The sequence below is a fragment of the Protopterus annectens genome, chromosome 7.part1 (assembly GCF_019279795.1).
Source record: "Protopterus annectens isolate FY-2018-M chromosome 7.part1, PAN1.0, whole genome shotgun sequence".
Taxonomy (NCBI): Eukaryota; Metazoa; Chordata; order Ceratodontiformes; family Protopteridae; genus Protopterus; species Protopterus annectens.
In genome coordinates this window covers 335,610,812-335,626,513 of record NC_056740.1, presented here as the reverse complement: position 1 = coordinate 335,626,513, position 15,702 = coordinate 335,610,812, and the positions used below count along the sequence as shown (strand labels likewise).

Sequence of the window (15,702 nt, the reverse complement as noted above, 5' to 3'; positions counted from 1 at the left end):
CTTTGAGATTCATTTACCCACCTTTTATCCAAACCCCCAGAATAAAGGAGAAAGACTACTTCACTCTTTGGACATTCACAGACAGCTACGTTACTATTTGGATAAGACAAAGACCTTCAGAAAAACGGACCAACTGTTTGTATCCCATGCTGCAGGTTCACAAGGAAAGGCTATTTCAAAACAGACCATCTCCAAATGGATAGCACATTGTATCCGCTTTTGCTACTTGCACCGTGGGAAAACAGTGCATGTTAATATTGGGTCCCATTCTACCAGGGCTACAGCAGCCTCAGCAGCCTTTCTCAGGGGGGTTCCAACCAAGGACATTCTGGAGGCAGCTACTTGGAGTTCAGTGCACACCTTTACCAAGCACTACCACCTTCCATTATACTCAAAAACCAGAGCTGGTTTTGCCACTGCAGTTCTGCAGGGCATCCTAGCTTCACCTAACCCAGTTTAGTACCAGCCACCCATCCATAGCTTTGGGATTCAACCCAAGTGTGATGACTGCAGCAGCATAACACGAACATAGTACAGTTTTGTACCTACCATAAATGTAGATGTTCGAGTGTATATACTGCTGCAGTCCAGGTTACCCTCCCACCATCGCCTCTACATACCAGGGTGTTGGTTATAACTCCATGTACATCAATCTGTTGGATGCATGTCTATATGGTGTATTTGCTAACAGCTAGTACTATTGTTTATCTACTAAGGTATTTTTGCATAGTTATTTGTATTGCCTTCCTAGTTGGGGGCACCTGACATCTGGGGCAAGAAAAACTGAAAAAATGGCGTCGGCTGCCTCTTTTATCCCCCTGTTGCACTGACGTCAGGGAAGAAGCAACGACAACTGACGTCGGACTTAGACTTTGGGATTCGGCCGACTGCGGGACCGCCTGATGGCAGGATAATCTAAGTGTGATGACTGCAGCAGTATATACACTCTTAACATCTACATTTATGGTAGGTACAAAACTGTACTTTCTCTGCACTGCCCTTTGGCTTATCTACTGGCCCAGGGTCTTCACAAAGTGCCTGGCTCCAGTAATTGCATTTTGCAGGCAAAGAAATATTCAAATATATCCATACCTGAACGATGTCTAATTCAGGCAGAAAACAAGGACATTCTTCTAAAGCATCTGGCGTTTGTAAAAAGGGTTCTAACTTGTCTAGGGTACACCATAAACAAAAAGAAATCACAACTAGTACTCTCAAAAAATTACATTCCTGGGTGCAAGCTTGAATACAACTGCCCAGATGGCTTACCTTGCGCCAGAAAAGCAAATTCATTTGGTAACTTACTTCAAGCAGTTGGCCACCAAAACCCTGATAACTGCAAGACAAATTCTGCAAGCCTTGGGGTTCATGGCCTTCTGCATTCTTCTAATTCCATATGCAAGACTCCATATGAGGAAACTTCAGTGGTACCTAAAAAGTTTATGGATTCAACATTGTCACAGCCTGGAATCAATAATTCCTATCATAACTTGCCAGCAATTAGTTCCTATGGTGGGCAGAGGCCTGCCACCAAAACAAGGGACTGCCATTCACTCCACCCCCTGCCGCCCAAACCCTAACCACAGACACAGACGCATCAGACTATGCTTGGGGGGGCTCATCTGGCAGGGAAGTGCATTCCGGGCAAATGGAGCCCAAATCAAATGCACCTTCATATCAATCAGAAAGAGATGTTAGCTGTACATAATGCTCTGACAGCTTTCAAGGACTACCTTCATCCAGGACAATTACTGATAAAGACAGATCTGAAGTAGGATATTCATTTGTCTGCAACCTGTGGGTTATGGATCCGATATCGGATCCGAACCGGCATGGTTTTCCAGCTATGGATCCAAGCTCTCAGCTCCTCCCCTCACCCATAATGCCCTGCTCTACCCTCATGACCCCAGATCTCGTTTGCCGCGCTGGTGACTGGATTTGTATTCATAGCTCTCAGCTAAGTGGTCATTTATTACTTGTTAAAACAGAAAATTTAAAGTTTTTTTGGTTTTTCTGTGTGAAAGTTTAGGTTTCCCTCTTTGATAGTTTTATTTTGAGTTAAATTAAGTAATTTTTTTTCCCTCCCCGCTGTTGTAGAGTGTGTGTTGGGCCTGTGTGTCTTTTTGTTTAAGTTACTTTTAGTAGCTTTATAGATTATGGCTGATCAGCCTAAATCTATTTTCTCGAATGCTCGAGTGTGGCCATAAGCTCTCACCGCTGATGGCCACACTCGTGTGTTAAGTGTCTCTGGGTTGAACACCTCACATCTGGTTGTTCCATTTGTGCAGGGTTCAACCCCAGGGCACTGAGGAGCGGAGGTCCAAGCTTGTCTTGGCGGGTCTTTACCGCCAGACTCGGCTCCGGCCTCCGCTCCTTCGGGAACAACTGTGGCTACGGTTGTTCCCCTGTGGCACCCCTCCTGCTCCTGGGACTCAACCTCCCGTTTCTGGAGAGAGGGATGCTAGAAAAAGGACGGAGGAGAAGCACCACAGCGGCGGGCCGAGACCTCTGTTTCGCCCCGCCAGCCAAGCTGGCTTCTCCCGGCTCCGTTCGGCTCGGTCTCCTCCTTCGGCTCCGGTCCCCTGTGTGCTTTTCACGGGTCCTGAGGAGGAGGAGACCCGATCTCCGTCGAGGCTATCGAGGAGGCACTCAGGCCTACCTCGGTAGCCTCGTCGAGATCTACATAGCCTTTCTGATGCTGATCTGGACCGGATGATGAGAAGGTTCATCCAGGCCCAGATGCAGATGGGAGTGTCTTGCCTCCCCTCGGGGAGCTCAACACCCTTTTTAAGCCTATTGCTCCTTCTCCGACCCGCTATCCGGGTTCGGAGCAGCTGGAGCCGAGCAGCGAGCCGGGGTGGGTCGGCGCCGATAGTACTTGGTACCGGATCCGACCCTGCCCTCGAGTGCCGGATCCGACCTCGGAGCCTGGATCCGAGCCTCGGATCCGGGGGGATCAGTGCTCCTTCGGCGCCGTCTGTGTCGGAGCGTACTGTCCCTTAGAATCCGAGCGCTTCGGCGCCGGCTCCAGTCCACTCTTCGGATCCGAGGGGGAGCCGATTGTCGGATCCTTTGGTCGAGGTCGGCTCCTTCGGCTTTTGATGTAGTGGAGAGGGCTCTGTTGAGGTCTCCGGACCCCGGCACTTGTTCCGCCCGTCCGCTCCTCTGCACTGGGCCAGGCTTCCACCATCCGGCCCCTGGGACAGGCGGTTTCTGTGCCCCAAGTTGCTGCTATGGAACAAATTGCTGCTTGCGAGGACTCCTCTGACAGCCCCCAGAGGAGGTCCTCGCAAGCATACGAAAAGGAGGCACATTGACTCCCAGTCTCTCACAGAAGACACGGACTTGGAGGAAGGGAAGGCTCCCACGGTCACCCGAGGATGTCTCCTTTGGAGACATCATGGAAATGCTCCGTGATAAGGGGGTGGTCTGCCCCAAGTCTTCCTCGGACGAGTCCGTGTTCTTGGAGGCATTTGAAACGGGCCCGTCTACCTCTTGGGTGTCCCTGCCGACCCCTGGTGGACCTTATTACCACCAGGGCGTGGAAGGAACCGGACACCGTGGAGCCAATTCCCAAGAGACCGGATAGATCCTTAGTCCGCCATCCGACCGGACCCATTGGAGTAAGGGGCCTCCGGTAGATGCCATGTTGACGGCGGCGGCCACAAAGAGGGAACTGGCTCAGGAGAGTCCCTCAGTCCACCCACCGAGCAAGGAGTCTCGATGATGGACCGCTTGGGAAGCGGATGTTCAGTTCGGCGACCTTCTCGGTAAGGGCGCTGAACTATTTGGCACATGTCATTAGGATGCAGCGAGATCTTATTAAGGAATACGCTGCATCCCCCCGAGTCCATTTCGGAGGAGGACAGAGTTCTGCACTCCACCCGTATGGCCACTCTTAGGTCAGTTACAAATACTTCTATGCGGCTACTCTCCCATGCAGCGGAGGCGCCGCTAGAGCTGAGGACAGGACTGGTCACTAGACGCCAGGCCTGGCTCCGTCACTGCGATTTTTCTGAGCCCTTCAAAGCGTCTTTAACGCCCTTTGATGGTTCTGCTCTGTTTGGCAAGACCGTTCATAGACGCTGACCCAGAGCGAAAGGACGGAAGACGCTGTCTGCCGTCGAATCGCTTCTCTGCACCCCAGAGGCCCTATTCTAGGAACCAAAAGGGTCAGAAGAAGATGTGGTTCGAAGTCGCAGCAGTCCCAGCCTGCTCGGACAACCAGTCCTTCCGTGGCAGAGGAGGACAGGGAGGACGCCGCCCTAGAGGCAGAGGGGCTCCCAGAAACTTCGGGTCCAGGGAACCTTTCTCTGAACGGCCAGCAGCAACCCTGAGGGTTGCCCGACTGCTCTACTCTGGAGGCAGTCGGGGACGTTCGGGGGCACCTAACGGCATGGGAGTCCATAACATCGGACCGCTGGGTTCTCCAAATCATATCCAGAGGATATCGCATTCCTTTCCTTCACCTTCCAAAGTTGAAGTCCCTCCCAGACGCCCCACCCGGTCAACGGGAGGCCACTTTGGCAGAAATTGGCCATCTGCTAAAGAAAGGAGCCATCCAGCCCGTTCCTCCAGACCAGATCGGATCAGGGTTCTACTCCAGATTCTTTTTAGTGCCAAAAGACGGGGAACTAAGACCAATCCTAGACCTCTCTCTCTTGAATCTGGCAGTCCCCAAAGAAAAATTCCGAATGGTCACTCTGCAATCTATTCTCCCCCTTCTGGGAGAAAACCACTGGATGTGCTCGATAGACCTCAAGGACGCACTACCACATCCTGATGGACAGGCGCTCAGGAGGTTTCTCCGCTTCGGCTGGGAGCCAGTCACTACCAGTTCGGGTCCTTCCCTTTGGTCTCACCACAGCCCCAGGGTGTTCATCAAAGTATTAGCAGTGGTAGCGGCCCACCTGAGGCTTCAGGGGGTGCAGGTCTTTCCCTACCTGGACGACTGGCTTCTTACCGCCCCAACAAGGCATCTACTTCTATTGGCGCGAGACTCCTTTCTCCATCTTGCTCCCTTTCTGGGCATCACAATAAATACAAAGAAATCCAACCTGGCGCCCACACAGTTCTTAGATTTTATAGGGGCCAGGCTAGACACAAGGAGTTTACGAGCCTTCCTCACTGCGGACAGAGTTCTAAATCTGCAGCTCCAGGTGCAGGCCATTCTCCAGTCAAGTTCTGTTCCGCGGAGTTGGTCCTGAGGGCTCTAGGGTCCATGGCATCGGCTATAGCACTTCTTCCTCTTGCCAGGCTCAATATGCGCATTCTACAGTGGACGCTCTTAGTACAGTGGTCATACCTTGCTCTCCCCATGCATCATCCCATAGCGATCAGCAAGGCTTGCAAGCGGTCCCTCTTGTGGTGGCTCCACTCCCCGGATCTCCACAAAGGCCGCCCATTTTGTGCTTCTCCCCCTCTCGCCACGGTGACCACGGACGCCTCCGCCTCGGGTGGGGGCACTGGGCGGACCGTCCAAGGCACGTGGAACGATTCAGAGACCTTACTGCATATAAATGTTCTAGAGATGAGAGCAGTGCTCTTAGCGTTGCTAGCACTTCAGAACTTTCTTCCCTTGGGAACAATTGCAATTCAATCGGACAACATGTCTGTTGTCTGGTACATCAACAAGCAAGGGGGAACAAGGTCTTACCCTCTTTGTCGAGGCCATGAGAGTTTGGGAATGGGCAATCTCCACCAATCGCTTTCTAATAGCAACGCACATTCCGGGTCGGTCCAACATCCTAGCGGACAAGCTCAGTCGCACCATTCTGACCCCTTACGAGTGGTCTCTCAATTGTCAAGTAGCGGAACGCATATTCGCACGGTGGGGAACCCTTCATGCGATCTTTTGCTTCTCCCTCAAACACCAAGTCGACAGTTTTTTCGCTCTAATACCTCCTCCCGGAGGTACCCCAAGAGACGCTCTGGTGCATGCTTGGCCACCCGGTCTTCTGTATGCCTATCCACCCTTGCCTCTGATGCTCCAAGTTCTTCAGAAAGCCTCTCGGGTGGGTTGCAGAATGATTCTCATTGCTCCATTCTGGCCTCGACAGATCTGGTTCCCCTTCCTAAGGTCTCACTCGGTGAATCCTCCTTGGATTCTAGATCCCATCCCGGATCTGATATCCCATCCATCCTGCATTCCTCCTCGAAATCTGGACAACCTGAAGCTGACCGCTTGGCTGCTCCAGTTCCACTCTTGATAAGGACTCGGTATTTCATCACCGGTTAAAGCAATTTTGGTGGCAGCTCATAAACCATCCACTAGAAAGGTTTACCAAGCAAGTGGAAACGTTTCTTTGTGGGCGGGCGGCAAGGCCTGAATCCTTCACGGTTCCTCTTCCTTTAGTGCTTGACTTTCTAACCACTCTCTTTAACGATGGTGCCAGCAGTTCCACAGTCAAAGTACAACTGGCGGCAATTTCTCACTATCACATTGGCCATGACTCTAATCCTCTTATGTCAGCCAAATTGTGTAAAATTTTTCTTAAAGGTACTTTTCTTCTCAGGCCCCTATAAAACAAGCAGTTCCTCCTTGGGACCTCTCTTTGGTTCTACAGGCCTTGACCGCCTTCGAGCCAGCGGCTACGGTGGATCTCAAATTCTTGTCCTACAAGACAGCCTTTTGGTAGCCATTACATCGCCAAGAGAGTGTCTGAACTTCAAGCATTATCAGCTAAACCTCCTTACTTGGTATTTCATCCGGACCGTGTCTCCCTCAGGACCAACCCGTCCTTTCTTCCTAAAATCGCTTCTGAAGCAAACATCAATCAGTCCATTAACCTCCCTGTTTTCTTCCCTAAATATGAAAACAAAGGTGAATATAAGCTACATTCACTAGATGTTCACAGGCAACTTAGATTTTATCTGAACAGGACAGCTGGTCATAGGCAATCAGACCAGCTGTTTATTTCCTTTGCAAAATTCAATTTGGGCAAGCCAATCTCTAAAGTTTCTCTGTCCCGCTGGATTTCACAGTGCATTTTATTGGCTTATCAAGCTTCAGGAAGGCCCACAAGGGTGTTCATGCCCATTCAACCCGGTCAGTATCTACCTCGGCAGCCTTCAAGGCTAGGATTCCTCTAGATGATATTTGTGCAGCAGCCACGGGCTTCATCTCATACTTATTTCCCACTATAAGTTGGATCTTGCATCTAGGGGTAGAGCATCCTTTGGCTCAGCGGTGCTCCGGAATATCCTTCCATGATGGCGCCGAAGATTCAGGTAGCTGGGGACTCTGTCCCACAGGTTGCAGACAAATGAATATCCTACTTCAGATTTAGAAGTTATGTACTCACCATAACGTTCCATCTGAGTAGGTGTATTCATTTGTCTGCAACCATCCCGCCCTCCTATCCCCCTGGCCTTTCAGTTTCCTGCATATTCTATGTTACCCTTTTTAGGGTGTTGTTGCTTTGGCAAACTCGATCTGAGGTCATGAGGGTAGAGCAGGGCATTATGGGTGAGGGGAGGAGCTGAGAGCTTGGATCCATAGCTGGAAAACCATGCCGGTTCGGATCCGATATCGGATCCATAACCCACAGGTTGCAGACAAATGAATACACCTACTCAGATGGAACGTTATGGTGAGTACATAACTTCTAATTATGTGGTACATAAACAAGCAGGGGGGGGGGGTTACACACTCCTACTCCCTTTGCAGACTAGCCATGGCATTGTGGAACACGGCATTGACCTACCAAATACAACTACAAGCTCAATTCCTGCCAGGAAAGCTGAATACTCCGGCAGATGAACTAAGCAGAAATCTCATGGACCCACACGGATGGAAACTGGAACCAAGGATTTTCAACATGTTGACATGAAAATAGGGGAGCCCAGACATATATCTTTTTTCCTCACCCCAGTACTGTCAGTTGGACAAATTTTGCACAAGAACTCATCACAAAAAAAGCCTGGAAAATGGATGCTCTATCATTCAGCTGGAAAAATCTTTCAGTCTATGCTCCCCCCCACCTCTGCTCTCCAAATTTCTACTAAAAGTCAAACAGGACAAACCAAAAATGATTTTGATTGTTCTGGACTGGCCTTGCCAACATTGGTACCCACTCCTGCACAGTGTGTCACACCTTCCACCGTAGCTCCTGCCTCAGACACCTTATTTACTGTCTCAGCAGAACAAGCAAATTCTGCACACTCCGCTCCAAACTTTGCAGCGTGGCTAATCAACTAAATTCACCCTTAGCATCCCTCAGCAAACCTGTGATGTATGTCATTTTGGAGACTAGAAGGCGTAATACTCGAAAATCTTATGCTGACAAATGGAAAAGATTCTGTGCATGGAATCAATCACTTGGAATAAGCACAGCTGTGCCCAATATTCCTCAGATTTGACAATACTTAACTGAGATGCTACACTAGGCCCTGCCCTTTTCTTCCATAAAAATCCTTGCCTCAGCCATTTCAGCTCATTACAACACAGAACCTCCCCTCTTCTCTCATCCTCTGCTAAAGCAGTATCTCAGAGGGCCAAAAACTTTAAGACCATCCAGGAAAGCTCCAACCCCTGCCTGGGACCTCAAATTTGTATTGGAAAAACTCACACTCCCTCCTTTCGAGCCAGCTGCTACTGCAGACTTAAAATTTCTATCCTGGAAAACTGCTTTCCTTTTAGCAGTCACTTCAGCAAAAAGGATTTCTGAATTACAGGCTCTTATGGCAGTGGAGCCTTTCATTATTTTTCATGCGGACAGGGGGTCTCTCAGGACCAATCCATCCTTCATGCCTAAGGTGGTATCCAGTGTGGCTCTTAATCAGTCCATTCATTTACCAACCTTCTTTCCCAATCCACAGAACAAGGAGGAGCGGATTCTTCATTCATTGGATGTACACAGACAACTTAGATTTTACTTAAACAGGACAAAATTCCTAAGAAGAACTGAACAACTACTGGTGTCATTTGCTGCAGGGGCAGAGGGAAAGGCTATTTCAAAGCAGACTATTTCCAAATGGATAAGCCATTGTATTCATTTCTGCTATATGCACCATGGTACAACTATTCCCCAGGGGATCAGATCTCATTCCACCAGGGCTGCATCTACTTCTACAGCTTTTCTCAGAGGTGTTCCTACCAGAGACATTCTAGAAACTGCTACCTGGAGCTCAGTTCATACATTCACCAAACATTACCATTTACCTTTCTTTAAATCCAGAGCTGGCTTTGCCACTGTTGTCCTTCAGGGCCTAATAGCTGGTCCTAATGCTGTATAAATACATCCTCCCAACCATAGGTTTGGGAATCTACCCAAATGTAATGACTGCAACAGTGAAACACGAAGAACATAGTACAGTTGTGTACACTTACCATAAATGTAGATGTTAGAGTGTATTCACTGTTGCAGTCTTAGTTACCCTCCAGCCCTGTTTTTCTCTTACTATACCTCTACTTTCCTTTACTATGCTTAAGTCTTTTTGGTATATTTGCTTTTGTTTGGAGGTATACTTTTTATGTTTTAAATTATTTATATATATATATATATATATATATATATATATATATATATATAATATTTTGCTCCCCATTTGGGGGGCACCTGACATCTGGGGCAAGAAAAACTGATGTAATGGTGTCGGCTGCATATTTTATATCCCTGACGACATGACGTCATGGAAGAGAAGGGACAGCAACCGATGCAGGACCCAAGACTCTGTTAATCAAGCCGACTGAGGGCAACCTGCCAGCAGATTACCCAAATGTAAATACTGCAACAGTGAATACACTCGAACATCTACATTTATGGTAAGTGTACACAACTGTACTGTAGTGCTACCCCAAAGTGTTGAGGTTTTGGGAAGGCCTGTACCTGCCTTCCCTTTAATTTCTACTGCTGTCTTTTTTACTGATTAGAAATCTACATTATGATGGTGTGTTTTCTCTGTGTCACACATTAACCTTTGCCTTCTCTTAAGGAATTTCCTGCATGGCTCAAGACTGCCCACTCCGAACTCCCGAAGATGTTATTCTTCCTTTGTTACCTAATGAGGAACTGAGAGAGAAATACCGACGCTACCTCTTCCGAGACTATGTGGAGGTAACTACTGTGTGTGTGGTGCACTGTTTGTATAGTTAACTGTTTCAGAGTGCTTGTGGATATTTGTGCTGTACAAGGAGTGCAGATCCTGGCTAAGTTCTGCTTGTTTCCTTTTATACTCTGTGACTACTGTTTATGTGAAGTCTGACTCGAACAGCAGATTTCAGCTATTACTCTAAAAGATGTGCTGTAATGTAAAAAATGTTCTGCAAGTCAGGAATGTGAGTTCAGTGCAGTGGAGGACGCACTTAAAAGAAATGTCATGTAGTTGAAAATCAGATGATTTCATTGTGGTGAACTCAATATTTCTAAACAGACTGGCATTTAGTTGAGCGATAGCGTTGATGTTTACATAGCGTTAGTTTCTGCAGATTTTGGCATTTTGTTGAGTGGAGATTTATTTCTCCATGCAGTGGTGTGCCAGCCCCAACACACACACTTCATAAAACGTAACATTTTGTGTTTACCTACTTTTCTTGATTCTCCTTGTCATCTTGCTTATGTTAGAAGATACACTATTTAATAGTATGAGTAACTTGTTTGTTATTTGTTTAGATTTATTAACCAGATGGGTGAAATGGCCATAGGACCCTTTTCTTTCACATATATTTACAAGTTGAATGTATGCAAATTGTGCATGGCTTCCCTAGTACAGATGTAAATTTTCAGAAAGATTTTCTGGTTTCCTGTTGATCTTTCACATTGCTTGTAAGAGTACATGCAGCCTTGTCCAGAATAAGTTTCAAAGCTTTTTTTGCCTGTTGGCTGTCTAGATAGTTTCTGATATCCCTGCAGCACTTTTAAGGATAAAGCTGACTATCAGGAAATGGTTAGGAATAGTGATTCTTCTTTGTGTGGATCACTGCTGCAAAAGTATTTATTACATGTAGTAATTAGCTGCAGACAGGTGTGTTCAGCCATCCCAGTTGTCAGAGCTTTACATTTGTTCTGTTTTGGGCTTATTCTTGTGTAACATGTTTGCACAAGTGTGCATCTCTAATAAAAAGAGGCTGGAAATCTGTGCCATTTGCAGTTTTTTGCTTAAGGCATATGCTTATATATGCTGTAATTTGATGAGAAAGTTTGCAGTTGTTCAGTCCTGTTTTGGGTAGCAGAGGTCTTCAAAGGCTAACTACCCTTTTGGAGAAATCTGTTGTATGTTGTTTCTAGCCTGTTTTTACTTGTAAACGGTTTAAGGGGAATCTTCAGACATGGCCTGAACACAAAGGCAGTGCAGTAACAGTGTACAAAAATAAACAGATACATGGGCTCCTTAGGAATGTAATGCAAACATTGTTACATTATAGGTGGTAAATAGTGAGCTATTTCAAAGTTAATAAAAGCCGCTTGGCCGAAAATGTAAGCACCCTGCACTGTTTGCTTAAGTAACAAGTTTACAAACTGCATTTAATTTCTGTTTATATTAAAGCAGTAATCCATGGCTTGGTGTGGTTTGACCATGTGTTTCAAGCCCAAGTGATTAAACATAGCCAGCTGTGGGTAAATTTTGATGTACCCACAAACAGGAGTGGATTATTGCTTGTATACAACTACATTATTTAAGAAAGGAATTCTTTATCTTTCATAAGTAATGTGATTGTATAAGGGAGACTTCTGTCTGCTTCCATGCCTTCTTCACTATTCTTATTTACTGCGCATGCATATGAGACTTGCATTCCCACACTGTCACAGTACATCAGTGTAGGAGAAGCAATGGTGAAAGCAGAATATCGGTTTGTTTTTTTCTAACTCTTAAAAACATTTACAGGATAGCGCAAAAGTATCAGGAAAGTCAGGTATGTTTCTGTTTCAGTTTTGCAGAACTTATCTGATTTTCCATATATTTTGGTGAATCCTCCAGTATATGTCAGTAAAAAAACTTTGTCCCCTCAATGGTACTTTAGCGGCCAGACTTTTTTCTCTTCGTATATGGTCAGTTTGCAGTGGGCATGCTGCTTTAGCTGTCCAGTCACCATTCTCATTTTTGAGTAGTAATGAATAGTTATTGTACAAATGACAGTTGATAACCAGTAACCACTTCTCAGATTAGAGAGAAACAGCAGTTTGATTTATTTTCTCCTTTAGCCTTGAAAAGTTGTTGCTGCGTACCAACTGTCAAATGTAAAGAGAAAAGCACTTGGATCTGTTTATTTATATGTATGTATATAGATATGTAAGCTCAAGGTCTTCTACCAGCTCGAGGCCAACTCCCTATCCCATGATGCACCCTGATCTTCCCTCAGATCTCGTTTGCCGCTGCAACTTGATCGGATATTCAACTTGATTGACAGTCTGATGTTCTTCGTGTTTCACTGTTGCAGTCATTACATTTGGGTAATCTGCGGGCAGGTTGCTCTGTCTGTCTGATTAACAAATTCTTGGGTCCTGCGTCGGTTGCTGTCCCTTCTTCCATGACGTCAGGTCGTCAGGGGTATAAAACATGCAGCTGATGCCATTACATCAGTCTTTCTTGCCACGCTGTAGCAGAAGCAGTTTGCAAGTGCTGGTCGGCCGACTCCTGAAATTTTCGTTTTCGAGTTTCAGAACCGAAGTCTTCAACTTAAAGCAAAGTACCCCGTTGGGGAAACTTTTTCTTGCTCCTTACCAATGTCAGTAAAAGTTAATAATTGCATTACTTGTGGAAAGCAAATACCTCATAAAGATTTTCATTTGTACTGTATTCCTTGCCTAGGCCCTGACCACGACGTACCTTGCTGTCGGTTTTGTGCTTTATTTAATCAGCGCACTATCTGTCATCGGTACATTATTGCCTCTAAGTATTTCGGTTCTCGTTTTAATTATCCAGAAATGACATCGGTTAGCAATCCCACTACCCGGATTTAGAAAAAATGCAAAGATAAAGACAGAGGCAGGCCGTCGAGGTCCAAAACTGCCGGCGAAACTTCTCCTCCTATGCCAGTCGCCAGTTCACCGGTACTCAGTGAGGAGCTTTCACAGCCTTGATACCCGCTACTTCTGACTCTCATGCCTCTACTAAGACCCATTCGGAGTCCGGTATGCCGTGAGATGCTTCACCTATGGAACCTGCTGATGTCTCTACCTTGGATGGGTCTGGAGCCGCTGTGCAGGCATCTGCTTCTGAGGGTGTATTCAGGCCTACAGACTTGCATATTAAAACCGACTCCACCTTCAGTACTAAGGTCTAAATCTCGATCTGTGTCTAAAAAACCGATGCCCAGGCCACATGTTCAAGCCCCTATGCCTAAAAAACAAATGATCAAAATGGCTGAAGATCTAATTACTCTAATCGGGGGGTAGTCAACCCCCCCCCCCCCTTTCTAAGATGCCTAGGGCTGAGCTTGACTATGAATCTTCTGATCAGGACTCTGTTTCTTCTGACTCTTCTAACGACCTGGATTTGTCCATACTTACTTATGAGGATTCTGATGCAGAGGATTCCATTCCCCCTCTGTATCCCCCCCCCCCCCCCGAGGACTTCTCTTTTGGGGAAACTTTTACATACCTTAAGGGAGCATTTCCACTGGGGAAAATCAGGAATTTTCTGATTTAAAAAAGAGGCTTAGGGATTTCCTTCTACCTCAGCATAGGCCTTTGGCTATACCTCCTGTACTAGACATTGTTAATGTGTTTTCGGAGTCCAGTATGGCCCCTGATTCCCTGCCTCCGGCTCCTAGTAAACCTGACAGATACTACAGGGTTCCTGAGTCCCCACAAGTTCCTTTTCAAAAATCTTGTTACAGATCCAGAAACCATTTCTCAGGGGCCCAAAGGCATTAAGGCTTCTACTGCTAAAAATCCTACCCCTTCTGATAGAGACTCCAGGGCGCTGGATAGATGGGGTAAAAGGGTTTATACTTCTGCAGCCTTTGCAATCAGGGCTTTAAACTGCCAATTTCATATGTTAAAATATCAACAGCATGTTAATGAACTGCTTAAACAGAAAATTATGTTAATTTCTGACTGTGTGGAAAATATAGATTTATAGGATTTATTGCATTCTGCTGAACAAGTTGAAAAACATACTTTGCAATGTGGTTTTGATTTTTTAGAGGCCTCTTGCAGGGCTGCTGTTACTGGGTCTGTACTTAGAATGCCTGCTTGGCTTAAGGAGCAATCTCTGCCTGATCATGTTAAAGCGAAATTGGTGGATGCTCCTTTAAATCAGGACCGCCTGTTTGGCAATAAGGCTGAAGAAGTTCTAAAAAAGATGGAAGATAAAGCTAAATTTATGCAAACTGTAAAAGATTTCTTGCAAGTGCAACCACCAAGATTTAGTAGGCACTGCCCTACTAAGAATTGGTCCTTTCCAGCTCCTTCCAGATCCTCTCAAGCCAAACCCAGGCACACCAAATGCACCACGTTTCAGTCCCAGGGGACTCTCAGAACTAAGCAATGGGGGGCCTCCACTTCCAAATCTGGAAATAACAAGACCACCCCCATATGGTAAACAGTCTCAATGACTTTCCTTTAAAATTACCAGGCACTTAGCTTTTAGCCACCCCTTTGGGGGGAAAGATTGCTCTTCATGCAGAAATCTGGGAACTCATAACCCAAGACAAATGGGTTTTAAATCTAGTGTCCCATGGATACAGATTTAATTTCCACACGTTGCCAACACCAAACGGGTGGCCAGACCTGCCCTCAAATCAGCGGTCAGAGGCTCAAAAACAAGTACTTTCACTCTTAAACATGGGGGGCTATTCAACCAGTACCAGAAGAGGAAAAGGGACAATTCTTTCTATTCCAGGCTTTTCCTGGTACCCAGAAAAGACAAATCATGGCGTCCAATACTGGACCTGTCTACTCTAAACACCTTTCTGGACATTTCCAAAGTTCAAGATGCTGACTCTTCACCAGTTGCTTCCTATGCTGGTCAAGGATGCCTGGTTGGCAACTCTAGATTTAAAAGAAGCATACTTGCACGTACCAATCGGGGAATCTTGCAGAAGATACCTACGCTTCAAAGCAGGCTACTTGCATCATCAGTTCTCTGCATTGCCCTGACTCCAGTAATTGCATTTAGCAGGCAAAGAAATATTCAAATATATCCATACCTGGATGATTGTCTAATTCAGGCAGAAAACCAGGCCACACTTCTAAACCATCTGGTGTTTGTACAAAGGGTTCTAACTTGTCTAGGGTGCACCATAAACGAAAACAGATTACATTCCTGGGTGCAAGCTTGAATACAACTGCCCAGATGGCTTTCCTCACGCCAGAGAAGCTAATTCATTTGGTAACTTACTTCAAACAAGTGGCAACTAAAACCCTGTTATCTGCAAGACAAATACTGCAAGCCTTGGGGTTCATGGCCTAGTGCATTCTTCTAATTCCATATGCAAGAGTGCATATTTGGAAACTACAGTGGTACTTAAAAAGTATATGGAGTCAACATTGTCACAGCCTGGAAATAATGATTCCTGTCATACCTTGCCTATGCCTGGAGTTCCTATGGTGGGCAGAGGCCTGCTACCAAAACAAGGGACTGCCATCCACACTACTCCCTGCCGCCCAAACATTAACTACAGATGCATCAAACTATGCATGGGGGGCTCACCTGGCAGGGAAGTGCATTCAGGGCAAATGGACCTACATATCAGTCAAAAAGAAATGTTAGCTGTACAGAATGCTCTGACAGCCTTCAAGGACTACAACACCACGG

At 46.3% G+C, this 15,702-nt stretch overlaps 1 protein-coding gene across 3 annotated transcripts in view; it reads left to right on the top strand.

Moving 5' to 3' along the window:
* The window catches only part of ARIH2 (ariadne RBR E3 ubiquitin protein ligase 2), a 1,499,383-nt gene that overhangs the window by 338,829 nt on the left and 1,144,852 nt on the right, over positions 1 to 15,702 (top strand). For all 3 annotated transcript variants that reach the window (XM_044078755.1, XM_044078752.1, XM_044078753.1), the window contains exon 6: positions 9,937 to 10,058. In XM_044078755.1, coding sequence (XP_043934690.1) covers positions 9,937 to 10,058 — 122 coding nt within the window. The remainder of the gene's footprint in view (positions 1 to 9,936; positions 10,059 to 15,702) is intronic.